The 26,600-nt window shown below is 49.9% G+C and overlaps 12 protein-coding genes across 12 annotated transcripts; 5 read left to right on the top strand and 7 right to left on the bottom strand.

The window, feature by feature from the left end:
• Nucleotides 1-102: 102 nt before the first annotated feature.
• Nucleotides 103-1,212, top strand: A1O5_00810 (uncharacterized protein; the record flags this gene model as incomplete). The annotated part of the gene is made up of 1 exon (XM_007741429.1): nt 103-1,212. One exon carries the CDS (start codon nt 103-105, stop codon nt 1,210-1,212), a length of 1,110 nt encoding a protein of 369 aa, XP_007739619.1.
• A 437-nt stretch (nt 1,213-1,649) lies between these two features.
• Nucleotides 1,650-2,647, bottom strand: A1O5_00809 (uncharacterized protein; the record flags this gene model as incomplete). Its single annotated transcript, XM_007741428.1, has 3 exons — nt 1,650-1,877; nt 1,934-2,472; nt 2,602-2,647. 3 exons carry the CDS (start codon nt 2,645-2,647, stop codon nt 1,650-1,652), a joined length of 813 nt encoding a protein of 270 aa, XP_007739618.1.
• Nucleotides 2,648-3,361: 714 nt separating this feature from the next.
• Nucleotides 3,362-5,299, top strand: A1O5_00808 (uncharacterized protein; the record flags this gene model as incomplete). The annotated part of the gene is made up of 1 exon (XM_007741427.1): nt 3,362-5,299. The coding sequence occupies one exon, from the start codon at nt 3,362-3,364 to the stop codon at nt 5,297-5,299; it is 1,938 nt and encodes a 645-aa protein (XP_007739617.1).
• A 346-nt stretch (nt 5,300-5,645) lies between these two features.
• A1O5_00807 (uncharacterized protein) lies at nt 5,646-6,217 on the bottom strand (the record flags this gene model as incomplete). The annotated part of the gene is made up of 3 exons (XM_007741426.1): nt 5,646-5,681; nt 5,740-5,975; nt 6,028-6,217. 3 exons carry the CDS (start codon nt 6,215-6,217, stop codon nt 5,646-5,648), a joined length of 462 nt encoding a protein of 153 aa, XP_007739616.1.
• A 2,216-nt stretch (nt 6,218-8,433) lies between these two features.
• On the top strand, nt 8,434-10,911 carry A1O5_00806 (uncharacterized protein; the record flags this gene model as incomplete). Its single annotated transcript, XM_007741425.1, has 7 exons — nt 8,434-8,853; nt 8,914-8,932; nt 8,988-9,182; nt 9,242-9,531; nt 9,582-9,788; nt 9,850-10,352; nt 10,404-10,911. 7 exons carry the CDS (start codon nt 8,434-8,436, stop codon nt 10,909-10,911), a joined length of 2,142 nt encoding a protein of 713 aa, XP_007739615.1.
• Nucleotides 10,912-11,215: 304 nt separating this feature from the next.
• A1O5_00805 (uncharacterized protein) lies at nt 11,216-11,797 on the bottom strand (the record flags this gene model as incomplete). Its single annotated transcript, XM_007741424.1, has 1 exon — nt 11,216-11,797. The coding sequence occupies one exon, from the start codon at nt 11,795-11,797 to the stop codon at nt 11,216-11,218; it is 582 nt and encodes a 193-aa protein (XP_007739614.1).
• A 527-nt stretch (nt 11,798-12,324) lies between these two features.
• On the bottom strand, nt 12,325-13,820 carry A1O5_00804 (uncharacterized protein; the record flags this gene model as incomplete). Its single annotated transcript, XM_007741423.1, has 3 exons — nt 12,325-12,634; nt 12,689-13,607; nt 13,661-13,820. 3 exons carry the CDS (start codon nt 13,818-13,820, stop codon nt 12,325-12,327), a joined length of 1,389 nt encoding a protein of 462 aa, XP_007739613.1.
• Nucleotides 13,821-15,392: 1,572 nt separating this feature from the next.
• Nucleotides 15,393-17,534, top strand: A1O5_00803 (uncharacterized protein; the record flags this gene model as incomplete). Its single annotated transcript, XM_007741422.1, has 4 exons — nt 15,393-15,900; nt 16,089-17,058; nt 17,121-17,251; nt 17,302-17,534. 4 exons carry the CDS (start codon nt 15,393-15,395, stop codon nt 17,532-17,534), a joined length of 1,842 nt encoding a protein of 613 aa, XP_007739612.1.
• Nucleotides 17,535-18,171: 637 nt separating this feature from the next.
• A1O5_00802 (uncharacterized protein) lies at nt 18,172-19,826 on the top strand (the record flags this gene model as incomplete). Its single annotated transcript, XM_007741421.1, has 4 exons — nt 18,172-18,377; nt 18,428-18,808; nt 18,865-18,940; nt 18,993-19,826. 4 exons carry the CDS (start codon nt 18,172-18,174, stop codon nt 19,824-19,826), a joined length of 1,497 nt encoding a protein of 498 aa, XP_007739611.1.
• Nucleotides 19,827-20,060: 234 nt separating this feature from the next.
• On the bottom strand, nt 20,061-20,990 carry A1O5_00801 (uncharacterized protein; the record flags this gene model as incomplete). Its single annotated transcript, XM_007741420.1, has 2 exons — nt 20,061-20,323; nt 20,381-20,990. 2 exons carry the CDS (start codon nt 20,988-20,990, stop codon nt 20,061-20,063), a joined length of 873 nt encoding a protein of 290 aa, XP_007739610.1.
• Nucleotides 20,991-22,736: 1,746 nt separating this feature from the next.
• Nucleotides 22,737-23,436, bottom strand: A1O5_00800 (uncharacterized protein; the record flags this gene model as incomplete). Its single annotated transcript, XM_007741419.1, has 4 exons — nt 22,737-22,867; nt 22,921-23,017; nt 23,082-23,194; nt 23,259-23,436. 4 exons carry the CDS (start codon nt 23,434-23,436, stop codon nt 22,737-22,739), a joined length of 519 nt encoding a protein of 172 aa, XP_007739609.1.
• A 2,040-nt stretch (nt 23,437-25,476) lies between these two features.
• Nucleotides 25,477-26,453, bottom strand: A1O5_00799 (uncharacterized protein; the record flags this gene model as incomplete). Its single annotated transcript, XM_007741418.1, has 3 exons — nt 25,477-25,926; nt 26,127-26,326; nt 26,357-26,453. The coding sequence occupies 3 exons, from the start codon at nt 26,451-26,453 to the stop codon at nt 25,477-25,479; spliced, it is 747 nt and encodes a 248-aa protein (XP_007739608.1).
• Nucleotides 26,454-26,600: the final 147 nt, after the last annotated feature.

Genomic DNA, 26,600 nt, shown 5'->3' with positions numbered 1-26,600 from the left:
CTATCAAAGGTCATTCCGTTAAAACTGAGGTCTACTTGAGGGGCCCTACTCAAGAGCTCTCACATAGCAATCGCTAATTGCTTGAGCCTTCAGCTCTCCAGAATGTCACGACCATGGGACAACAAACCTTCTGGTGTTATGAAGGCATTGGTCCTTACCTCACCAGGAAAAGAGCCAGCTTCGGCCTGTTTCACCTACACGGAGTCGTACCCTAAGCCCACTCTCCCCGGACCGGGCTGGGTACTCATTCGCATTCGAGGTACAGGCATAAATCGTGCCGAACTCCGTGGCCGCGCAGGCGAACCTGCGTTCCCCGGAGAATTTAGTCTTTGGCAAAAGTACTATCATCCAGATCCGCCTAAGATTCTAGGCGAAGAGTTGGTCGGTGAGATCGTCGAAGCCGCGGATGATACACCGTTTAAACCCGGAGAGAAGGTCATTTCTACCCACGCTGGCGGCGGCAAAGCATTTGACGGATCATATGCCGAATATGCAATCTGCCATTCGCGTCGAGTCTATCATTTACCGCAAGAAACGACTTTAAGCTGGGATCTGTTAGGGTCGTTAGGAATGAGCTACCTGACCGCCTATGGAATGGTTATAATCTCTGGGAGATTGGGCGGTAGACCAAAAGGATCTTCCGTTATCGTCCACGGAGCCACTTCATCGGTAGGCGTTTTCGCAATCCTGATCGCAAAAGATCATGGTGCCACTGTGATTGCAACGACGCGTCAATCGAAGAAGGTTGAGCACCTCAAAAATTGTGACGCAGACCATGTGCTCTTGGATTCGGAGCTCAATGAAAAGATCCCACAAATTCTGCCTGATGGTGCAGATCTTGTGGTCGAACTCGTCGGAGCGGATCAGGCCATGCGGGGCCTCGGATGGACTGCACTGTTTGGCAGTGTCGTCGTCTCAGGCGTGCTGAACTCGTCTGCCGTGATTGAGGGATTCTCTCCTTTTCTCATACCAACCACTCGCAACCTTACGTTCTACTCCGTCGCCAATGATGGTGCGGGTGACCACGATACCGGAGCTAGGCACAGCGACCTTGAACCAGTATTCGCATATGCCGTGAAGAACATCGAGAGCGGGAAGTGGAAGAAGGAGCAGTTTATAGACAGTGTCTACCATCTCCCCGACATAGGCAAGGCACATGAGTGCGCTGAAAAGAATGAGGCTACTGGGAAGCTTGTCGTTTTGGTTCCGTAGAGTGTCCTATACCAGCATTCCTCTCAATGAAAGCTGCCCGTAATCTTGTGGTCATCGCTGAGCTGTTGTAACTTGTATCCATCTCGAAGATATCTCGCAAAGCATTCCCTAACCTTCGGTGAACCAAGCTTCATCCAAGCTTCGAGAAATCACTGGATTAACGCACCCAGCAGCCGGTGTGGCCGCCTATCGTAGACTTTGAGAAGTAAGAGATGCAGTGCAAGACGTGATCTTTCGCCCGTGTTAGGTACCTTTGCACTTCGCGCGGGACGGACATTTTTGAGAGGAAGAAGAGATATGCTGAACGGGGAAGGATTGCTGAATACGAGACCATCCAAACGCTAGTGTAACGCCCAGAAAGTCGAAAAGTGAGACTACCAAGAGACTACATAGATACCAGGCTTGAATTTTGGCTGTTTCTAGGTCTGGCAGCTCCGTCAGGCGACTGCTACAGGCTGAGGTTTAAATTCGCCCCACATGTACTGGACGTTGACAATGTTCCTCATCTCGTACGTTCTTGCCATTGGGCGTCCATAAACTTTCTCATCATCATAAAGCGCTCCGGCCAAGACCAACAGTGGGTAGAAGTGATCATTCGACGGGTGCGCCTCCAGATATCGAGGACTCTGGGTGATGCGCACAAGAGCGGCAGCAAGGTCAGCACCCTTTGCATCAGTTAGCAGATACTAGGCAAGAAAGGTGAGGTTCCGCAAACACATACAGTATTGCTGGTAACGATGTCGTCAATCGACTTCTCAAAATCTGCTGCAAACTTGGATAGTTTGGATCCTTTCTGCAGGTTGTCTCGCTTGAGCAGAATTGGGAGATGGTTTCCTCGGAAGATATTGTGGACGATAGAACCAGAACCCATGATCAAAATGCCCTCTTTTCGGAGGCTTCTCAACGCTTGACCCATCCGCACATGGAACACTGGATCATATCTGGCGTTGAGGCTGACTGTGGTCGCTGGCGGCGTGCCATTTGGGAACATCCATAAGGAGGGCGTGGTGGGAGCGTCAACCCATTCTGCGGTAGTAGATTCCTCGACATCGAGGAACCCAGCATTCTTTAACAGCGATATCACTCGAAGTCCCAAGTCGCGAGAAACGTTTGGCTTGAAGTGACTGTATTTCTCACGAGGGACAAGAGAAGTCAGGTCCACATGGGGGTCGGAATTGGTGGCAACCCTGATTTTGTCGTCGAGTTCGACCCAGTGGGAGTTGATGATGACGATTCCCTTGACTTCGCTCGCAAGTGCTTCTGCTCCAATCTAGCCTTCGGTTAGTGACCCTTACTATGGGAAAGGGTTCAACTTCAAGGTCATTTTAAGACTTGCCTCTCGCCACCAAGCTGTTGTTTCACAGTCAGAAATTGACATCAAAGGAGTACCATGAGATGCAAAGATGACAGGCGTGAGCTTCTTGGAGTTTGCCATGATGACCGCCAAATCTCTTAGTCAAGCAATAGTAATGTGAAGTTGTCGTAGGTCTGCGAAATGACGCCTTTGAAGCTGATTAGGGTGTAGAAGGTGTGTGACCTTCAGAGCAGGTTACGGGAAAAAATGCTTGGTTGCTTCCGCAGCCCATACACGTGATCCTTCCACTACATTCGCAAGTTGCCCCAAATCTGGAAACTAGGCTACTTCGCTGAAACCAGAAATAAGGAAGCAAGTGGGGGGAGCGTTGCGACGCCGGCCGTGACGGGAATAGTATCTTCTTTTCCGAAGCCATGGTCCGTAACAATTCGAAAACACGCCACTTCGCCACGTATCACTTCTCCGAGCCTCAAACTATGGTTCAAACGATTTTGGCCAAACTGTACGATCATTCCCCGCGTGACCCGCTGTTATGGGTGCACAGAACTGGCCGGCCGCCGGCGCTCCAGACCTCCATGCGAGATCATCCCGGAGATGGCGTATGGGGAATAGCATAGTAGGTATGCTTTGCATTGTCCGAACTGCAGACGAACTCACACCGCGGGGTTTCGAAAATCTGGGCAGGCGATTTACCACTTAGAATAAGACAGGCGTCCATTGGCTGTGCGCTTGACATTCATGAGAGTAGCAGTCTCGTAGCTCTGACACATTCAAAGTCCGATATCTACTCAATTCTTTCCGTATCATATTTTGACATAGCGGAGGACTGGAGAAATGGCTGCTGCTCCAACTATCAATGGTACTGAGCTGCCCACCCCGCAGGATGAGGTGCTGCGGCACTACGAGGAGTTCAAGGCGCAGCGCATCAATCCCCAGGGCGCGTCGCAATATATTGAGCTCGAAAACGCACCCAACGAGCGCTTTGAAGCCCTTGCCGAAGATCCATGGGTCGACCACGCGACAATTAATGCGCAGAAGCCGACATTGAAAGATGGAAACGAGCTGAAGATCATCATCTTAGGCGCTGGATATGGAGGACTAATTTATGGAGCGCGGCTCGTTGAGGCCGGGTTCCCAGCGGAGGACATCCGCTTGATCGATAATGCAGGAGGATTTGGAGGAACTTGGTATTGGAACCGATACCCCGGTCTGATGTGCGATGTCGAAAGCTATCTCTACGCACCGCTCCTGGAGGAGACAAATTTTATGCCGAAGCATAAGTATTCTTATGGTCCAGAGTTGAGAGACCAAGCTGAGCGCATAGCGCAGAAATACGGCCTCGTCGGCTTCTTTAGATCTAATGTCGAGAGTGCTACGTGGGACGATGAAACCAAGAGATGGGATATCAAGTTGGAGGAGAACAGAGGTCCAGGGCAGGAAAAGGTTAAACTAACCGTCCGGGCGCAATTTCTGCTCTCAGCAAATGGCTTTTTGAACCATCCCAAAGTACCGAACGTGTCTGGCCTAGAAGAGTTTGAGGGTACAATGTTTCACACTGCACGCTGGAACTATGAGGCCACGGGTGGATCGCCAGAGAACCAGACCCTCGACCGGCTTAAAGACAAAAGGGTAGGAATCATTGGCACTGGAGCGACGGGCATCCAGGTAACACCTCAGCTTGCTAGATGGGCGAAAGAGCTCTATGTCTTCCAACGAACACCTTCAAGTGTGGACGTTCGGGGCCAACGAGAGACAGATCTCAACGAATGGAAACAAAAGATTGCGACACACAAAGGCTGGCAACATGACAGATGTGATAATTTTCTAAGGTGGTCAGTGGGTCAGGGCGAAGGTGAGGACTTGGTCAACGATGGATGGACCCACGCCACGTCTTATATCGGTTTCATGGGCGCACCTCATACAAAGCCAGTGCAACCAGAAGAAGTTCCCAGCCACATAAACCGCCTACTCGCTATTGACGAACAAATTGCAAAGGACAAACGCCAACGCATAGCCGATATTGTCAAAGATCCAAACACCGCAAAAGCTCTGACCCCGTGGTATCCAACATGGTGCAAGCGGCCCTGCTTCCATGATGATTATCTGCCCACTTTCAATCTTTCCCACGTTCATCTCGTTGATACACTACCCAACGGCATCGAACGCGGAACCAAGAATGGGCTTGTTGTCAATGGAAAGGAGTATCCACTCGACGTCCTTGTTTTCAGCACAGGATATCGCGCGCCTAGCAAGGATCAACTAGAGCCCGGATCCGTGGCGAACATGAGTTTCATCGGCCGCGATGCTCTTACCATGTCAGACAAATGGCATACCAAGGGAGCGAGCACGCTTCACAGCATTCAATCGCACAGTTTTCCGAATCTGTTCCTGGGCGGCTATGTGCAGATTGGCAACGGGCAACATGCCACCTACATCATGGATCTAAAGGCCCAACACATAGCATATACGCTCAGCGAAGCGCATAAGCGTGTCAAAGACACCAGCAAGCTCACATTGGAGGCAACTGAGGAGGCCGAGGACGCATGGTCAGAAGAGATTGCAAGGCATGCCACTTGGTTCGCCGCCTATTCGATCTGCACACCAGGCTTCTCTACCAATGAAGGAGAGGACTTGAAACCCCTGCCTCCACAGGAAGCACTTAGGAAAGCTAGAGCTGCACCGCATGCTCAAGGTTTGATTTATTTCAAAGACGTTCTAAAGCGCTGGAGGGAAGCTGGGACGCTGGAGGGCCTTACCATCAGCGAATCATAGAAACTAGCTACTAAGATAAGCCGCTCTGATGGATCACTTCCATGCTATTCAGATGAGGTCCCAATTCATTATGTCGTTTGAACAAAGTCACAGATGCTTAGCTCACTCGCAATCAAGCGTCATCAAAGAATTAGTCGGGGTAGGCCGGAACACACCCAGGGCATTCGGCTCTATGGCACACCATCTGATTCTGTCGCTGCCTCGTCCCACACGAGAGTGAGAAGTGTCCCTGAGCGGTCTACCGTTCCAAACAAGCCCAAGGTGACAGGTACGTAATGGGAGTCTCTTATCCTTGAATTGGGGATCCTGAGGCTTGTCAAACATGAAAACTCTATGCGCCCCGGGCTCATGATCCAGCTGCCGCTATCATTGGAGCCATGTCCTACACAACTGGTTAGTCTGTCGACCAATATAACAATACTCAGCTTGGAGAGACCTACAACAAAGAGGGCCCAAAGTTTCAATCGCGGCTCGGTGTCAACCGTGGACTCATCGATAACCCCTCTTGCTGCGAGTGGGTTCCGTAGGGTTTTCCCGTTGTCGAACACCACGTTAAGCTCCCCTACAACAACAAAATCGTCACCTTTGGCTGTCTGGCTATATACTCGTGAGATCCGATGCTGTCGTTTGACGATCTGCCTGCCAGGCTTAGGTTTACTGCGACAATTGGTGATCTCTGTGACTGGATTTCAGTAGAACTCTTTACAGCCTGTGAAAGAGATAGCCACCTTCAGTGCCGACAAACTTATAACTTCCGTGGTCAAGCACGCCGTCTGGACTGAAAATTTCTGTAGCCATCCTGTATCCTGAATTGGCATCAGCGCCATCTCCAATCTCGAGTAGCTTTTCCACCAGCGCTTGGAATGGCTTCGGTATTGGCGGATCTGGCCATATCGTGCCAGCTGTCACGTAGCTCATTGTGTTGGTACTATACGCAGACTTATCACTCAGTACGATTGTGAACGCCTGTTCGGTCCAGAATCGTCTGAATACTTGACCATCCTCGAACAAAGGTGCTCCCCAGGGGTGCAAATAGGCTAAAGCATAATTGGCGCATCGGTACAGTACTCGGCTTTCTGAGCTGTTCTCTATCTCCGGGGTATCAAGATTGGGCGTTATAGCCGGGTCTTGGTAAACCAGAGCTAAGCATAGACAGTGCCACCATGGCTCCGATGACGTACAGTCGCGGGCGAAATTCCAAAAATTTGGCAATTTTGCCGAGCGCACGCGCGCTTTACGCGAATAGATCCGCGGCCAGCGTAAAATCAATGGTAGATTGATCACGTCGCCAAATAACAACCACGGCGTCTTGAAACCTAATGATAGCATCGATAGACTCGCCAACATCGGTTCTATATAGATCTTTACAAATATCATGCCTTTAGGCGGTTCCCACTCTCGCCTAGCGCCGCACGTCAGGGCCGCCATTAGCACTCAACTCACACTCGGTCTACGTCCTGTCGATATATCTCGAGCTAATAACATGTCTCCTTCTTACGTGATCTTACAGCGACATCGAGACAAGGTGGAATCGCCTAGTTTACTACTGAATGTGGTGCGAGGCTGTTCGCGAGCAATTCACGAAGCCGCCAGGTAAGATATACTTCAGTTAATTGAGGACTTCTTAACGGCGCGAAAAGACGAGGTCTATAACCTACTTCTAGAAGAGCATAGTATATAGATTACCTAACTACGATAGATAGAGTAATAAAAGAGCTAGATCATCTATATTGTAACAGAGCACTTCAGGGTTCGGCGTGCACGTGCAACAACGCACAGAGGCCTGTCCAGCAGATCGGGAATCGAGAACGCGTTTCTGGTTAATACTGACAACAACACCACCAACACCACCCAGAGGGGCAGCGGCTAGGGCTACGAATGCCTAGCACAGCGGCAGCATCGAGGAACAGGACAGGACTGACAAAACACTCAGGAATTAGGTAGACAGCGCCAAAAAGCCATAGAATTCATGATACTCTGCTCAAACTGTTCAATCTGTAATGAATGGCACACTGCCAGCACTGTAAACTGTTCCGCACCCCCTTCTCTGCCAGCCCAATTAGGTTTGACATGTGACCTGACAGATCTCTGCCTGCCACCGCTCTACCAGCCCAGCACAGCCCATCACAGCACAGCCGCTTTGCCTTGTTACAATAGAACTAAAGATTCTCTATTAATCTATACTGACTATAGTAAGTAAATAATTTCTTTTTTCATAAAGTTATTAAACTTTAAAGGTCAAGAATTAGAGCTTAAAAAATAGTTTTTTTTTCTAAATATCTTAGTAATTATTAAAGATATTAAAAATTTAAATAAGTAGATCTATAAAGAATAAATTTTAAAATAATTTAGAAAGTTTTTTATTTAGACTAATCGTTCGATAGTTATTTAAAGAGCGAAGTGAATGTTGATCTAATATATGCACTCTTCGCGTATTTTACTAAGACTACGAACGCTTTTCTACCCTAAAACCACGTATTGGAGCTCAGACTCTTCTCGCGAAACAGTGGGCCCTGCCCACTTATGGCAACTGAGCCGATGGGTCTGAGAACTGAGACAAGGCGGTGTATGTTGTTATGCGGCCTCGGTAAAGTTGCCAAATTTTTGGAATTTCGCTTGCGACTGTCCCACCAAATGACCACGAATGCTCCCCCGCATCTGGGGATTCGATTTTCCTTGATTTTTTTGACTTTTTGGTCGCGGCAACTCTTATCTTTGCTACTCGCTTGACAACCACGAAGGCTTTCGGGTCTTAGGTCGCGTAATCTCAACATGAATTCCACTCTACAGGAGACGACCAAGGCAGGGCAACAACAGTCTGCGTCCAAAGCTCAGCGTGTCAGGCGATCAATAGCCTGTGACTATTGTCGCGCAAAAAAGGTCCGATGTATGTATCAGTCGGCTGCAAATCATAGCCGGTGGCGAAATAAAGGCTGATGACATAAGGTAATTTCGAAAATGGAGATTCTTGTTTGAACTGCCTCGATCGAGGCCTGACCTGCTCGCGGCCGTTTCGTTCTCGGCAGCGCAAAAACAGCAAATCACGTCAGGATCGTCACGAATCTACATCGCGAATGGACTGGATGCGTGGGATTTTGGAGCCATTTCAGCCCGAGGATCATAGTCTCAACATCATGTCTGCGCCAAGGGTCAATTCACTACCTCAGTTGGATGAGACAATGTTGGATCTCAGGCACGGAGCCCCGGGAAATCTGGTTGATGGCTTTACAAGGCTGCTTCAGGCAAGCCGCCTTGAAGATCAAGTTTCTACAACGTCCAGTCGCGATAACAACATCCAGATCCAGCAGAATATCTCGCAAGGTGACAGATCAACGGTGCTCGAGACACGTCAGAACGAGGCCAGCCTGGTCCACTACAGGTGCCAGGATTCCCGGTATCATCAGGCGCAACAAATACCCATGCAGACACCATTGTTCGTCTCTGATCAGCATAGCCTCAGTAGCTTGCAAAGTCCCGAGCCACCCCACAGCAATACGGTGCAGACAGATCTGGACGACGCTATGCAGAAAACCAGTATCTGGTCAAGTAAGATGGTGAGTCTGATCAATATGGGGACATGTTTAGTAGTCGCAGAGCTTGCTGACTCCTGGTAGTCGAATTACCAGTACTCCGGTATGTGGCCTTGTTCGCTCACACAAACGACGGAGGTATTAACTTGCGGTGCCAGGTCCGACGTCGTTCATATCCATATGTTCGGCCGCAGGTATTCAATGGGTCTCTGAGCGCACCAAATCTTCCAGCTTCGTGGACTCTGCCAATGAGTTCACAGCTGGCATAACACGCCTCCTGAAAATTGACAAACGGTGTCCGTCACCGCCGATCAAGGAGCCAGATGTAGAAACTGCTTTGATGTACACTCGAGGTATCCCGCACCCTACCATCCACACCTACATGCAATCAGGTTAACTTAACGCTTGCCAGCTTACTTCAACGAGTCAGTCGACGCCTATCTAGCCGTCGTCCATCGACCCTGGTTTGAGCAGCGATTGAACGAGTTCTACGGAAACGGCATGAAAGACGAAGACGCATCATGGTACGCTCTTCGAATGGCCATCTTCGCATCTGGTTGTCAGATTGAGCTTTCCAAAACGCAAAGCTTCCACGAAGCCAATGAAACGGGATGGGGATATTTCGAGAATGCGCTCTCTGTCTACACAAACATTCTCTTCTATCAAACCTCCATCGTTGGCGTTCAGGCCTTGGTGGTTATGGTCAGTGTGAAGACAACCTTCTTCGATCTGCCAATGATTGATTTTCCTAGTCTTACTATTGTTCATCTATAAGCCACGCCTGTCTCGAATATATGCTCTGTAATGATGCCGTACGGTTAGCAGTGGCTCAGGGCCTTCACCGACAACCGCCGCCTTCGTTGAACCTGACGCAGAGCGAGATAACACAGAGACAGTGCATATTCTGGGCAGCTTATTGCCTCGAAAAGCAGACTGTCTGCCTATCGGGACGCCACTCGGTATGTTATGAGCTCTCAACTGACGACGGAGGTACATTTGTACTAACCTTCATGCCTGCAGATGGTTGACGACGGCGACGTTACCGTAGAACTACCGACGACTGTCTCTTCTGGCAGTACTCTGAACCTAAAGTTCTCCAGAACCCTTATCCTTGTCGCGCACTTGTCGTCAATGGTATCAAAACAACTCACCAGTATGCAGGCTCTGCGACAAGGGCTTGACTACCTTGCGCACATGGTTATCAAGTTGGACGAAAAACTCGACGCACTCAAAAAGTCCCTGGAGCCTATACTGGGTCTCAGCACGACGCCGAAAGCTGGACCTTCAACGTCAGGGCTGACCACGAACCAGAGCCTGTATCTTCTATATGCAATACTCAACCTCACCCTGAGCATCCACACCACGCTGACACATCCATGGGCCCAGTATCTCACCGCCCACCAAAAGCCGAGTGCCGAAGCACAAGTGCAGATAGACAAATCATTTCAAATCGTTGCAGAAACATGTCGAAGCGCAATCCGACTGGTCAGGCAGATCCAATTCGACCCAAGCACTCCTGTATCGTAAGTATCAGGACTGAGAATCGAGCCGTGACAACTGACATTTTGTCGCAGAGTGAGCTTCTTCGGCCCGATAAACTCGGTAATCAACTTGTTCATTTTCATCCTGCAATCTCCCCAAGATCCCAATGTGCTATCCGATCTTGCCCTGTTGGACTTCGGTGCTGGATATTTCGCCTGGATGCAGATCTGTACAGAGTCCAAGGTTTCCATCGCCCTAGCGAAAGAGTTGGCTGCGCTGGCTCAGGGGTTTCTGAGAGACTACAAGGACACCGACAAGGGTCTCGCGATTCAGGCACCCTCCTCGCCAAGAGCTGCGGCCAGTGGTGATGACCAGGAACAACTCAATGAAGGCGGCTTAGGGACGGATCAGGCCACTGATGCGCCGTCTCCGCCTCTGCAAGACTCGAGAACCCAGGAATGCCTTCAGGATTTGTCACAGCCTGTGGACATGCCATCTTTTGATATTGATTTAGAGTATTGGAGCACGTTTGTGCCCGATATATTTGACCAGTCGAGCGATTTTACTGGGATTCATGGGGTTCATCTGCCGATAGATTGAACAGGGTGCCTTTGTTTCCTGCGGGTTGAGGCTCTTTTGCAGCGAGATTTTGGGCGGAAGAAGTCTATGATTTCATGAACGAGCGACGACAATTTATCCCATCTACTCTTAAGTGATTCCGAATGCTGTGAATGGCAGACGAAGTTTCTATTCAAAATTTACCATGCGGCTTTGCAAGTTACAATTCATAAGATGCGAACTCAACGTCCCAAAGCCGCCTCAATGCAAGATCTCCCGTGGTGAATCTTCACCCCATAACCTTGCTTCCCCCCAAGCCATTCCGTTGCTTGTTGATTGTAAACCACTAGAAATCATCTGGAAGCCCTCGAGGTCCAATTTCGGCTCTTTTCTTGAGGTTAGCTTCAGTCTCGCCTTCGCTCAATCTTCTAATGTAATCTTCCGGATCGAAGTCGACCCCGATGGGATTCTCGGCAAAAGATTTAGATGCCATGAACTTTGTTGCATCGTCGGGATGGTCAAAGTTATCAACCTGCGTCTCGATCTGATTGCCATCGGGATCACGGTAGTAAATTGAGGTTGTCGGACCATGATTGACAGACCACGCCGGGTGAATTCCGTGATCCTTCCTTTGACGAAAGGCGAGTAGCAGGTCGGGAATGGTATCGAATGAGAATGCGGTGTGTTCGAGGCCACAGGTCTTCGGGTCCTTGTCTTTAGTTCCCGGAACACCGATGATAGCTATTCGATGATGCTCCTCATCGTACGAGAGGAAGGCCAGGTATTCGTTCTCGTGAATCACTTCTGCTCCCAGAAAGTTCTTGTAGTAATTCACCATTTCATTGAATTTGTTTGTCCGCAGTACAATGTGGGCGAATTTGCTTGGTGAGATCACTTTTGCACCCTTCTTATTGAAATCGATCGTCATTTCGTCGTCTGGCACGAAAAAGAAAGAATCGTTGTATGTTGGTGCCTGGGGTAAATGCAACACTATGCCACCAACCCAAGGCTAGAACCTGAGTCTGATAAATGTCAGGGGACAGAAAACGGAGACACAACCCCAGTCTATTTTCCCCCCGGGCCGAGGGATTCACCGACATTAAGTGAAGTTCGTGACATTCGCCGGATAAATGAGCATGGTGTGACTCGCAGTGCAACAGCATCACTGTCTTGTGCCGTGTAATGTGAAACCTCGGCAGGCAATGCGACGTAACAGTATATGCTAGGGCCAGCAATACGAAGACGCCAGGAACGTTCGTCTTAACTACTCAGGATTATCTCCGCCAACTATGCCCGACTTATTGTGTCGCACGCATATACTACGAGGATTAAGCAGACAAGGCAAAGTTATCAGCATGCTACGTGATACAATGATTTGTTTTGTAGTTCTTTATGGCTATTTAGCCTACCGATTTTGCTATATACCATAAAACATTCATCTTCAAAACCAAACCGTCAGGCGATCTTATACAAATTATCTGTCCCCATGCTTGCATCCAGTTCCGTCATCGTTTTAATGTTCCAATCATCAGGCTGATAGTTGTCTGGGACATTGGTATTGCGGAATGGCTTGCCTTCCTTTATATGCGCCATCACCTCGTCGAACTTTTCGTAGCCATATTGTTCGGCGTTAGCAGAGTACAGCCAATCTGGCTGAGGGATCTTGAGAAAGTCCGGCTCCCTCTTTACTCTCTCCCAGTCCGTCTGATGCCATTTATGGCGCACCTCCCAGCCCATTCGTTGGGTCGTACTGGTCCTATCATACCTATGCGAATGCTTTAGTCTTGCAGACCTATAACTTAGAAGCCATAAATCTTACCTTAACTTTTGAAACGCCCGGAGGGCAGAAGGTATATCGGAACGTCCGGCTCTATCCACTAGAGATGCTAATGTCGCGCCATCCTCGACGCCCATTCCACCCCCAGATCCCGAAGTCGGAAGATGAGGGTGCGCTGCATCGCCTATTAAGACGATCCTGCCAGCGTCCGAGACCCATTTGTCGATGGGATCTCGCCACAACAGTTTGAAATCGCAGATGACTTCCTCAGGGATCTGTCTAATGGCGGCCTCTAGAACCGGATCACAGTCCTTGACGACTTTGAGCATGTCTTTGACCGTACCTGGGTAAGTCCATGACTCTTCCACCGTGTATGTGTCTTTGTGGGTGAGGTATGCAGAGATGTATCCGAGTTTAGCATTGACAATAATGATCGCATGCAGGTCCAAACCGATCCAGATGATCAACTGATCGTTTTCGGAATAAGCGAGATCGTGAGTCAGCGGATCCTTCTTCAAATAGTCCCGTGAAAAGTACGCCCGGTAAACGGCAAAGCCGCTGCGCTGGGCCATCTGCGTGTTGCCAGTAACATACTGGCGGGCGCGGCTGTACACGCCATCAGCGCCCACGACGAAGTCGGCCTTCAACAGCTCTCCATTGAGATAGATGCCAGCCTTGTCCCCTTCTTCCCAAAAGTCAGTGATCCTTGCCCCCCAGGTGAACTTGACCCCGATTTTAACGGCGTATTCGTATATTAAGCCTTGAGAACGCGCACGGCTAGTGTACAAGTTGTAGTGGCCATTGTATTTGTCTTTCCAGTCCTGTTTGAGAAGTACCTCCCCTTTGTCGCTTCGGAAAGTAACAATGCCTGGTGTGGCCGATTCTGCCGCCATCTGCTCAACAACGTCACCCCATTTCTCCATGACCAGGGAGGCATTGGCAGTAATCGTGATTATGTCGCCTGCAGGGAGTCAGCTCGTCGCGCTCTTGGGGACTTTCAACCTAACTATTGACCTAAAATCTGTAACTTCTGCTCTCTCTCTATAAGGTGGACGTTGCACCCCTTTCTCTTCAATTCGATGGCGGCAGAAAGACCAGCGTAGCCCGCTCCAATGACAATAACGTCAATGTCATTGTTGCGCGAAAAGTCCTTATTGGTAGGTATGCTTCCCATGGTGCTACAAGGATCTGAATGCCTTTGTTTACCAGTGTGCTTTGAAAGGCTGCACAAGACCGTGTTACTTCAACCGAGTTTTTAATAGTTTGACCGATCGGCCAGTAGAGCGATTGTTACTAAAGTGGCTGATGTGCCGCCTGAGAAGCTGGACTACCACCGAAGCAGAAAGGCCCTCCCCGGAAGTACTTTGGCGGGCTACAATGTTCACCTGACTGGTCGGCTCGAAACTTGGAGTAGCTTTGTTTAACTGGGGACGACGAGGAGTGCAGGATAGTGGAGAACGTGAAGTGACAGCACAAGATGTGTCGCTGCAAAGAGGCCTGCATGTCGGTATCAGTCCCCTCAGTTCGGCCGGAGTGAAGAAGTGTGAGATCCACGAACAACCACTATCGGCAAATTCATCGCTCAGATGGATTGGTCTTCCGCACCTCTTTCCCGAACGCCGGCTACTTGTCCAAATATGGATGCGACAAAGCTGTGACATCTCCCCGAATTAAGCTTCACATGTTCGGGTGGTGTTCTGTTTCCTGGGGATTGAGAACCTCTCGGACCATACTAGCACCGCCTGCCACCTACAGCAGTCGAAAGAGGCTTGTTATGAACACGGGAAAAGTTGTGCCGATTCGCGGCTCGCGTTCGGTCCAATTCCTCGGTTTGCACGGATGGGTTCAATTAATCTTTGAGATGCGGAACAAACCACCAGGAAGTGGAGGGCTCCTAGCATCGGACAGGATCGAGTGGCAAATTATCTCCAGTCGTTACAGCTCAAAGCGTGGATGGAGCCCGCCACTCTGTGGCTAACGTGAACTTGGCTGCCCTTTTTGCTGAATCTCTGGGGCCACTATTCGGTTAGCGCTGAATAAAACCTAACCACGTCAGTGGCTCCAGTTTGGCGGCGGTGATAAGGAGTTGCATGTTCTGTGGCCGCTGGTGGTATGTATTTCTCATCGAGCACTTTCACAACCATGGTGGCGAGCTCACTGGGGATCTCGCCAACCTCCTGACTACTGGCAGAAGTTGATGTATGGCGAAAAGCCTTGCTCTCGTGGTTCCTGGCAAATACTGACTACTGCCGTGTACTGTGACTAAGCCGGTGTACTAGTGTGGTCTATGAATGCTACAGGTCTGTGACTCGATCGTACGGAGTTGTCCAACGTAGAAATCACAAGCAACAAAGGACAGTTATAGTCGATAAGCAAATAATGGCACTGCGCAGATTGGCTGAAGCTGTTTGAGGTTCATCGCATGTGGAGCTTGTAGATCGCGCTGCCCTGGAAAACATGAGAGAAATCCAGGGGCAACAAAGGCGCAGAAATACTTCCTACTATCATTTCACGCATTGCCCTCGCAGCTTGCATCCAATTGCAGATGACCATAAAATGAATCTGTCGCCAGTCCTTGCTTCCGGAGCATTTGGCCCTAACCGAGACTGGACCGTGTCGCTCGGCAATAATTAATAAATAGCCAAGCCGAGACAGCATAAAAAGTTCGTGCTTCTAACAACTAGTATTCTTATATTCATTTTGCACCACTTTGGAGCATTGTGTTACACATGCACAGAAGAAGAGCATGAACTTGTTCACTGCATTTTTAGTTTACCTTGGTATTCTTCACCCCGACCCGAGTCCATTGCGTGTGCCTTCTCACGGCGAACACCTTGTGCCAAATGTCACACAACCATTCCAGCCGCTTCGCGAGACGCGATGCAACTCGCCTCTCACAAGAAGTGATTGGTGTGACGGATTCTCTATCGACACCGACAGTGACGAAGACGGACCGACCACTGGAAATATCTGCGAATACTCTTTCATAATCACGAATACCACCAAAGATTTCGACGGGGTGGAAAGACTTGCCCTGGCTGTGAATGGGCACACTCCCGGACCGACGATTGAGTGCCAATGGGGAGACGTTCTCCGGGTCAACGTGACGAATCTCTTGCCGAACAATCAAACAGCCATGCACTGGCACGGCCTCAGCCAGCGGGGTGGTGCCACGAATGACCAGGATGGAGTTCCTGGAGTGACCGAATGTGCCATCCCTCCAGGCCACAGTCGGACATATGAATTCAAACTGAGTAGGTTCATCTCCATCCCCCTAGGGAGAGCATGCTAGACAAGTGGGGACCCGTTGAGGCATGTTGGCCCATTCCTCAGAAGGGATGGGGGGACTCTTCACGGATCTTACACTGCTATGTATCGGAGGGAGAAATTACAGGTTCGTTTTGCTATTCTCAAAAACTCTGCTAAGTTTTACGTATTACAGAGCAATTCGGAACAGCTTGGTGGCATTCTCATGCTTTATCGCAGTTTGGGGATGGCATTCGAGGCCCGATCATCATTCACGGACCAGCAACATCCAACTACGATATAGACATGGGCGCTATTATGATTGACAATCTGTTTGACAATAGCTCCAACCCCATATCAACTCCAGCATACGCATCTCGCGTCCTGCACGTGAATGGAACCGCCTTCTACAATTATATTCTAAACGGTGCTAACAAGTCTCCCAACCTTAAGAGGGGTAAGCATGCTCTCTGGTCGGTCAAGCCAGGAAAGAAGCACCTCTTCCGAATTATCAATTCGGCCATCCAAAGTGCGTGGGCCGTTCACTTTGACAACCACAAGATGACCGTCATTGCTGCGGATCTCGTCCCCATCAAACCCTACACAACTGAGTGGCTTAACATTGGCAACGGCCAGCGTTATGACGTGGTTGTCGAGATGGATCAACCGGCGGATGCGTACTTCCTTCGAGCAGTTGCCCAGCTTGGATGTCCTGACGAGGGTGAAAACAATGGGCTTGGCCATGCGAATGGTATCTTCCGTTACGAAGACGCGCCGCTCAAGCTTCCCTCCTCCAGTGCGGGTAACAAGACGATTACGGATTTCTTTTATTGTGCGGATGAACCGTTAGCCTCCCTTGTACCATGGATAGAGAAGAGCGCAGGATCCCGTACAGCATTTGAGGCAACCGCCTCTACGCTTCCAAGCGGTGACCGTAAACGTGTCACATTCAGTGATGACGGCACGGTTTGGCGTTGGCCACTAAACCTTGAGACGATTACTGTGAACTACACTCAACCAACTCTCAAGTTACTCGCCGATGGGATCTCTCCTTACGACAAGCCTATCGAACAGCAAATTGTTCTTCCTTACAAAGACCAGTGGGTTTATTTTGTTATTCAGAACCAGTTTTATGCAGCACATCCGATGCACCTGCACGGCCATGAGTACGTAATTTATCACTTGTCCCCTTCAAAGAACTTCGACTGATGGGTTTACCTTCATTTAGTATGGCAATTCTAGGTCAGGGCCATGACGAGTGGAACCCTAGCTTGATTTCAACGCTCAATTTTGAGAATCCACCCAGAAGGGATACTGCCCTCGTTGTTGGTAATGTTGCAAAGGATCCAAACGTAGGAGGTAAGAACAATATTCCCAAGATTTGGAGTGTAGTACTGATGCTTTGTAAGGCTACCTGGTCCTCGGATTTAAAACGGACAACCCTGGTGTGTGGATGCTTCATTGTCACATCATCTGGCACTCCGAGTCCGGCATGGGTTTGCAATTCATCGAACGACCTAACGAAATACCGGCAAAAGTATACACCAGCAAAGCGAGCTTCAAAGGAGAATGTGCCGCAGAGGTGGCATACGAGGCTGAGGATCCAAGTCATATCAAGTCAGGAAGCATCTCTGGAGTCTAGCGGAGAAGCATACACTACGCTGACCATGGCACTCAGAAATTGCACAACCAGGGCAATTAGCCTGCAATTGCATCGATAGACTCAGAACGGCAGCATCATTAATTTTACTGTAGTTATATGAAATGTATCAGCTGGAACATCCTGACGAAAGTAAAGGTTCTTTGCCAAAGCTCAGTACTCGTGGCTCATGTCAGAACGCTTTGAGTTGTCGACCTAGCATCCCCGCCTCGTCACCAAACAAACTCATTCGGATAAAATCCTCGAAATGGGGAGACAAATGACCACAACTTCTCTTAATGCCCCACGCGCAGATAACGCTGGACTAACATTGACCTCGCCTGGAGGCTTAGCCCGGGCATCCTGTTCGCGCCGCCGAGACTTGTTCCTTGCTTGGGGGGGGCGCCCTGTGCCCCGAGATCCTTCATTAATTAAAGCCGAGACTCCAATTCCGGGTCCATCGGAGTGGTGGACCTGGTGCCTGCAGAAGGAGTGCTAGTAAAACTTAGGCCCATTCTGTACCTCCCGTCCACTGTAATAAAAGTAAAGTCTAAGCAATCTTACACGAACATCTTCTACACCTTTGATCTCGACTGCTTCTCACCACGCTGTTCCTCAGTTTCATTCAATACCTGCAGCTATGCCGCCAGCGAGAGGCACTACAGCCGTCGTCGCTGGGCCAGATGTCGAGACAACACCGCTGCTCAGACACAGCGAGGTCCAGGCCAGCGATGATCCTGATGTAGTTCATTGGGGCGGCCCAGATGACCCCGAGAATCCTCTCAATTGGAGTGCTAGGAAGAGATGGCTCAATATCATCCTGCTGTCCTACATGACCTTCCTAACGTACGCTGGCAGTATGCACATCCAGCAACATAAGCTAATTCTTCACCCAGACCGTTTGCATCCTCGATGTTTGCTCCAGGTATTCCCCAGGTCCTCAAGGACTTCAACTCACACAGTATTGAGATGGCATCTTTAGTCGTGTCGGTTTACGTCCTCGGCTACGCTTTTGGTCCCCTGGTTATTGCGCCGTTGAGCGAGGTGTATGGACGAAAGCCGTTGTACATCACGACATCGATCTTGTTTCTGATTTTCACCCTCGGATGTGGAGTATCTATGAATATTGGGATGCTGGTGGCTTTCCGATTTCTGGCTGGAACTGCCGGCTCGTGTCCTATTACTGTAGGCTCGGGAACGATTGCAGATACATTCAGGCAGGAGGAACGAGGTAGGATCATGGGCCTGTGGCAGTTCTCGGTCCTGTTTGGTCCAAGGTGAGTTCTTAACTTGGAAAGGCAACTTGCAGGATTTGCTAACCACGAGTTCGTAGTCTAGGACCAGTCCTGGGTTCCTGGATTGCCGAATCGTACGGCTGGCGATGGGACTTCTACGTGCTTGCAATTTGCGTAAGTTGTCCGATCAATCAGTGTGTAGAGCAAAGCTGACATTAGTACCTAGACGGCTGTCTATATTGGTTTAGCCATCCCCTTCCAGGACGAAACGTACCCTGTGTTGCTATTAGAAAGAAAGGTAGAGCGCCTCCGAGCAGAAACAGGCAACCAGCAGCTTCGGTCTGCATTGGCAACCTCAGCTAAATCGCCGCGACATTTGCTTTTCATCTCGATTACCCGTCCGATCAAACTTTTGTGTGGTTCACTCATTGTTTTCGGGTGCTCACTTTACGTCGCTGTGGGCTACGGCTACATGTATCTCATTTTTTCCACCATCACCCGGGTCTTCTTGGATCAATACCATTTCAATCGAAGCACGGTTGGGCTTGTTTTCCTTGGGGTTGGGATCGGTCAGTTCATCAGTCTGGGCTTATTCAGCGTCTATTCGGACAAGTTACTCCAGAAACTGGCAAAGGCAAAAGGAGGCCAGATGAAGCCGGAATATCGACTACCCCTTCTCTGGCCAGGCGCCGTTTTGGTACCGGCCGGCTTACTCGTCTACGGGTGGTCAGCCGAGTACAAGCTCCATCCCATTATCCCAATTATCGGAACTGGACTCCTTGGTGCCGGCACTCTCTGGACGTTGCTACCCATCGGAATCTATCTGGTAGACGCTTTCACCGTATACGCAGCGAGCGCAACAGCGGCCACCACGGTCCTGCGGAGCATTCTCGGAGCCTTAGTTCCACTTGCTGGTGCTCGAGTCTACGACGTGTTGGGTCTGGGCTGGGGAAATACCGTCTTGGCTGGTGTGTCCGTGGCACTGACACCATTGATCTGGGTTTTCATTCGGTACGGCGAGGTGCTCAGGAATCACCCCAGGTTTGAGGTGAAGCTGTAAAGCTGTACTGTACTGCAAACAGATTGATTTTCTCCAAAGGTGATATTAAATGTACATTGATGGAAAAAGTACCACAATTTGACAAATTCGTACGTAACAGAGGTTGTAACAACAAGTTTCCATCCTTGACATGTCCCAAGATGGTGCTATTTGAGGGGAGAGATGTTAAAATTGCGGCGCAACAGAAGTGCAGGAATCCCTGAATCAGGTTTCACGACGTGAGTACAGTAGCATTCACTTGGACAGCCTTCTCGCGTAGTAGATATATGCTCCCGTCGCAAAGACGCATGCCGCTCCCACACGCTTCACGAGCCTAGCCATGTAAATAAAGAAATCGTCTGTTTGATTCGGCGCATCTGTAGGCTTCTGAACCACGGCCTGAACTCGTTGCACAACATCATCTAGCAAGAGCGCACGTTGAATATTTGGGGTTGTCAACAATGTTCGTGACTGTGCGAAAAGTTCTGGAGGAAACACGACGTTGGACGGATTCGAGTCTGTCAAGCTCAGTCAGTCTGGAAAACAATGGCAAGGTTGTTCCTCAAATCACGTACGGTGTGGAGTGACGGCCACAATGAAACCTAGAGAGTAGAACTCGCTCGTTGTCCATTTCTCAAAATACTCTGAGTTGGCTTTGCTATATGGAGCAAGTAGCGCTAAGTACGTTGGCTTTGTTGGGAGTTGGCGCAAAGCATCGATGACGTGGTCAATGCTTCGGTAGACGACAACGAGCAGTACGCCAGCGCGATCAGCCTCGTCGATGGCCTGTTGCAAGCCTGACTGCCGCTTCTCCGATACGATGAGTTTTGCCAGGTCTACTCGGAAAGCAGAAGGGGAGATCTGGCTAAAGCCATTGTGTTGAATTTTTGCTGGAGTGGAGTTGTCCGAAGCCGGAAGGGTAAAGTGGTTATTGAAGCTCTGCTGGAAAAGAGCAATTTCATCTTCCCGGATGAAGACTGCATTGACAGCCTCAGGACCTAGTCCTCTGAAGCTAAAGCTGTGAAAGAGTTGCTTGACGATATCGACCTGAGATTTGGGGCCTTCGTCGACAACGACAAGGCTAGATCCGGATTTTGTGCTGACGAACTTCGCATGGGGTAGCCTCAAGGTACTTTCATAAGGTTCGGGCTTTTCGGCTGAGAAAAGATGATTAGTTTGAAACATGTCAAAGGGAGACGAGCAAAACACTTCTTGACTTACCGAAGACGGTTATCAAGTCGACCTGTTCGAGTGGAACGTTACCGCCGTCGAGTCTTTCCACGACGTGAATGGCCGTAGAGTCAAGGTAGGCAGGCACCGCTTTTGTGAGAACGGTCCAGAATGCGTTCGACCTCTGCGAATAGCCGTTCGCAATGACTACTGCGTTGCCCACACCAATGTTCGCAGCAAGAGCGCTGAAAGCAAATCGGATCGGATTGATGCTGTCAACCACTACCAGTGACACCCCTACGGGAAGAAACTGCTGTTGCGGTCCTGGCAATCGACTGGCAGCTGCTTCCAAAGGAAAAGGATTCTTTTTGACGCGGATGTAATACCTTGCGACATCGTCCAGGACCAGCGCTAGTTCCAGCTCGTATTGTTTCCTCCGAGACCCATTCTCTAGACGTGAAAATGTTAGCCGTATCGAACATCCCTCTCCAGCTCAAGAGACTGCTTCAGGCATACCCTCACTCAAGCTCCGCAACAAGGCATCCTTCTCGGTCGTGAGAAGTTTACATAATCCGTGCAACTGTCGAAGTCTCCAGCTGTAGCTAGAAGTAGTGGTCTGGATTTTGTACGCAGCATGAGCACTGCGGATGGCATTAGCCGTTGAGGCCGCGCTATATTCTTTTGAGGTCATCGTCGCCGTTGCATCACATCACGATGTTATGGCGGTCGACGGGAGGGCAGTCACCCTAGGCATCAAGCTTGTCTATACCTTGCGTTGTCCCTCTTGGCACTCAGTCTTGGGTCTCAGGGATGAAACGCCCCAGCAGCAGCACGTGAGCACATTCTGGTCTCGGCTCATGTTTCGAATTATGCAGTCTCGGTATAGACATGTTTACGGCTCCGAAAAGCTCCCTGGCCACCTTGCTAGAAACGAGACGATGGCCCCTGAGACTCCAAGTTCCTAAAAGCGGACTAAGTTGCTATCTCCGAATAGTTTTGGTGAATTGGACCCGCAGCCGTTATTCCCCGAACGAAAATGGTAAGAGCTCCGAATATAGTTCGGTCGGTCTGGTCCGGGGAAGGCAACTTGCCGCCTCTAACTTGGAGCATGTATGGGGTAAAATCGCTTACTCCGGCGCTTGTGGACGGCCCTAAGAAGCCACTAGCGACATTAACGGGGAATGCCCCCAGATTCACCACAGGAAGAACTCCAAATGTCGAATACCCAGTGATTCAATGCTCGGTCAACATTACTTTCTCCGAAATGCTCTCGGCGAATAGACCTAGGCGTGCGGACACTCTTGGCAAGCTGAACCACGCCTGCCCGGGAGGCGTCGAGTGGCTTGGCAGTGGTCTGCGTTGAGGATCAGTTCTCAGAAAGACCGGCATTAACACGGAGGTAGTACATGGATGTGGTGAAGCTACGAAGGACCTTGTCGCTATCGCCTTTGTTTCCCCTCTCTGTTACGGAAGAGGCGATTTAGCCTTCGAAGAAAAGATCGCGTACTTCCTGCCGAAAAATTGAAACACGCGTTCTGCCACAGTATGCTTCTTTGCAAACTTTGGCGAATGTTTTCGGAAGTTCTACTCGAAGCGCAGGACGGATTACTTGATGCTGCCCAAACAATATACGCCCGAATGGGCGCTATGCCGGTGATAAGACCATGACTGGTCAGCTCGTAGCGGGGATGGCTGATATAACAATTTAGTCCTTACAGGTTCAGCTTGGTATCGTATAAAAAGGCTTCTCCAAATTACATATTATTCCACTGCCCAACTTTCTTTAAGAGCGTCAATGACGGATTTAGTTGGCCAGCCAGTTTCTTTGCCCGTTGCCGAGAGTAATTGAATGATAGCTTCTTGCTCCTGCGGGTCTTTGAACCACCCACCACCTACGGACGATGTCAGCTTAGATGTCGTCGAACTTTCAAAGCATAGCACATACAGGTAAGCATGATAGCACATAAGGTGAAACGCGTCGTGACAAAGTCGTTCGAACTTGCGATGCCGCATGCAATTCTTGCATGTTCAAGTACATCACGCTGTCATCGAGGCAAGTAGGTTAGACCTATGACCTGTTTGTCATTATGGATTCGAGATACTTACCTCGAGCTGATTATGAGCTCGCTGATATTTTAAGCCTGCAGCTGGGCGCTGAAGATGTGGATTGTAGAGTGCAAGCAAGATCTTTGAGAGATGATAGTATTGCCACGCGGTAGCTGTATCCATCAAGGTCAGTGATCGTTGGATCATAGAGGCAGTGATAAAACTGTAGACACCTACCATGCCACGGATCTGATAACCAAATCTCAGGGAAATATCGACCATCCACAACTGATCGCCCACGATAGTACATTGGTGTGAACGAGATCGGCTTATGCTCATGCCAATCCTTTACCCTTTGACTATAATTTTCGTACGTCGCGACGTCTGGGGATTCGTCACGAAAACAAAGGGACATTATGGCAAGGGTACCCCACACCATACGATTAGCCCAATGGCAATCTGGGATCGTCCTATCGTTCGTCAAGGGTGGCTGGATCATAATGGAGGTTCGAGGTGGTTGCCTCTTCGGTAAGGACATGTAGATATCCTGCCGGACGAATTGCCAGAACGCGGCTTGCGCCAAACCCTCGTTGAAAGGGCAGTCTAGTGAGCTAAAAAGGGCCGACACGCCAGCCAGATGATGGCCATGATCCTGCCCAGTGATTACAACTAGGATGGTATCAGCTCCTCCTGCTGGCGGAAGTTATAGAGACGACCTACCACTCAACTCCTCATATTTTCTCAGGATAACCACAGTGGCCAGTAAATTCTCATTCGCCACGCAATGCTGGTCATTGAGAAGCGGTATTAGTTGAGAATTGCACCGCGAATGATATGACTCTGCTATGGAAGGATCCAAGGAAGACACTCGACTGAGGTGCAGAGCAGACAAGGCAAAGATCGCGTTGAGTAGCACCTCGCAATTCGAGGCTCTTTGAGGTACTTCCAGCTGAAAGTGCCTATTCGAATCTGTAACGTCAAACTTTTGATACCAGCGTTAGTAGGAGTTGGTCAAGGTTGCGAGGCGCAATGCGGCTCACCCATGAAGCCAGTTTCTGGCAGTAATGGCGTAGCAAGTGTGCCTCCGTACGGTCTTTGATCAGAGCGTGGCGGTCAGCTAGCTGTCCTGAATGGGCCTCAAACGGTCTCATTTCGCACGTAATGCCTGCGTCACACTCGCTGGCTGATACTTCTGTGACAAAATCTACCATGTCCATGAAATCCAACGAAGAGAGCTCGGTGAACGTCATCTCCATAGGGGGACACTGGTGTGTGGCGGGAGGGGGAGGAGCGTTTGATGGTAATTGAGGCATGCTGGTCGTCTCTGCTACGCTGAAGATTGGTGAGGAGTTTTTGCTCGCCCCTGTCGTCGCTTCACCATCCTGCCGCTGTGGCGAGTGTTGTTGAGATAATATGTCTTCTACCGTGTTGTCGGTCACGAAAGTCACTGACGGGATTGTCAGCCAGTTTCACAACTTGGAGCTCAGTATTCACGCGTACAGGTAGAAGGAATCTCGACCCAGCGGCGCTCCTTTCGTGGTTCTCGAGGGGTTGAAGCGCTCTGTTTTCTGCGCGCTTTGGGTTCTCGCCATTGCGAAAACAGCGGACCTTTCTCACACTCCCTCCCCGCGGCTTGACATCGTGAACAAGCGGGCTTCGCTTCGTCGCCTATTACGAGGACGGTTAGACGATCTGTTGATGATTGCCTGCTGCTTCTTCTGCTTACATTTCAAATGACGGACCCGGCACGCTGTACTACTCGAAAGATCAATAAGTGCATGGGTGGGGTGTTTCGGTGTGTTGGGCATACCATCCTCGACGAGACCGCTGAGTTTCCATTCTTTTTGACGCTGGCAAAGTCCTCGCAGCAAGATGTGAAATTTCCAGTCTACATGCCTAGATAACCAACCTGACCTTTGGAGCAGATACACGTTGGTCTCGTTCGTTTATTGCAGGGTTGTTTGCTGTGGGGACAGAGCAACCGAAAATTGAGACGGTTACAATAAGTGCGTGGCGCTCCAAAGCCAAACCGCAGGGGTCTGTGTCACGAGATCCCCACAAGTCCAAGTTTCCCCTCTACATGAGCATTCTCCGGGTCTAATGGCCTTTATTCTGGGGTAGGCGAGGAATGCCCAACTAGTGGCGATGCTGTGACCAAGGATTGAGGCAGATCCAGTATGCAGCCGGGAGGACTCATGCATGGCCTCGCATAAAAGTTGTGTGAAACGCCACATACTCCGAGGCAATGCCCGATTCTTTTTTGGCTCCGGGTGAAGCTCAACCGAAACCAAAAGCCTTGTCTGCGGCAGCTCTCCCACTCATTCGTCCACAGGGATTGCTGGTGTTGTCGGTTGCTTTAGCGTCTCGAGAGTGACATCTCATTTCTCCCATGCCGCCAGGCATTTGGAATGGCAGGCGTCGGGCTCTACCAGCCGTAAAGCCTTGCTTAATTTGTCTAACAAGGTAGGCAGCTGTGTGTCGAACTGTGTCCCGTCTGCCAGATGTTCGCAAATTCCCTGGTCCTTGACGAGCAGAGCCAGCTGAAATCCTGAGTGGTTCTCCGCATAAGGCGTTCATCGCGCATCGTGTTCTCCGAGGCGAACATTCGACCCGTTCCAGCGTTGAGGACGTCCAGCATGGTGCCTGGGTGCAAGCCGAATTTGGATCCCATGATGAAAGAGTCAGCCAGTGCACATATGGATGAGGCCATCACGTAGTTGTTGATGGTCTTCATCGCGTGACTCGAACCGATACCTCCCATGACGAAGCAGTACTTGGATAATGTTTCCATGACTGGCATCACTTTTTGGACGATATCAGCATTCTTCGCCCCTATCATTATCGCGACCTTGCTCACGTCCGTGTCGTGCAGTTTCCGTTGAGTTATAGGGGCATCAATGGCAATCTATCCCCAATTGCTCGAATTCCTTGGCGAGGGAGATCGAGTTGTATGGATCGGCAGAGGACATATTGACCACGACACAACCTGCAGACGTAATGTCAGATCTATTCAAAAAAATGCCAAGATGGAATTTACCTGCAAAGCCGGCTACCTTTTTTCAGAGTATGTGCGACCTGTTGTGTGCCAAATAGTACATCCCTCACAATTGCACCATTAGGCAGCATGGCGATGAGTATGTCAACGTCTTTGAATCCATCGGCAGGGGAAGACACAGCGGTGCAGTCATACTCTTCTGCGAATCGCTGGCTTTTAGAACCATCGACGTCGAAAACATGAACCCGGAAACCATTTCGAGGCAGATTGGTTGCCACGGGCCATCCAGCAAGCCCAAGTCCGATAAATCCTACAACCGGCTATTGAACTTTGCGCTCACTGACGCTATGATATGATGCCCCATTGGTCGCTGTTCCGTTAGTCGCTGTATTGTTCGTCGCCGCTATACCGTTGGTATTGGTGGATTGAGGAGCCATGCTTTCAGGAAGATTGGTCTTCAAGACGGTGGCTGTCAGTACTATACGTAGAAAATTGCATGACCACAGTATGTCTCAACAGAGACAAGGCAATATCAATGATCCAGGCGTATGTCACTTCCCCGTCCATTAATAGTCCGGTAAACT

Source organism: Cladophialophora psammophila, assembly GCF_000585535.1.
Source record: "Cladophialophora psammophila CBS 110553 chromosome Unknown aczJe-supercont1.1, whole genome shotgun sequence".
NCBI classification, from domain to species: Eukaryota; Fungi; Ascomycota; class Eurotiomycetes; order Chaetothyriales; family Herpotrichiellaceae; genus Cladophialophora; species Cladophialophora psammophila.
This window is presented reverse-complemented; position numbering and strand designations above follow the sequence as displayed.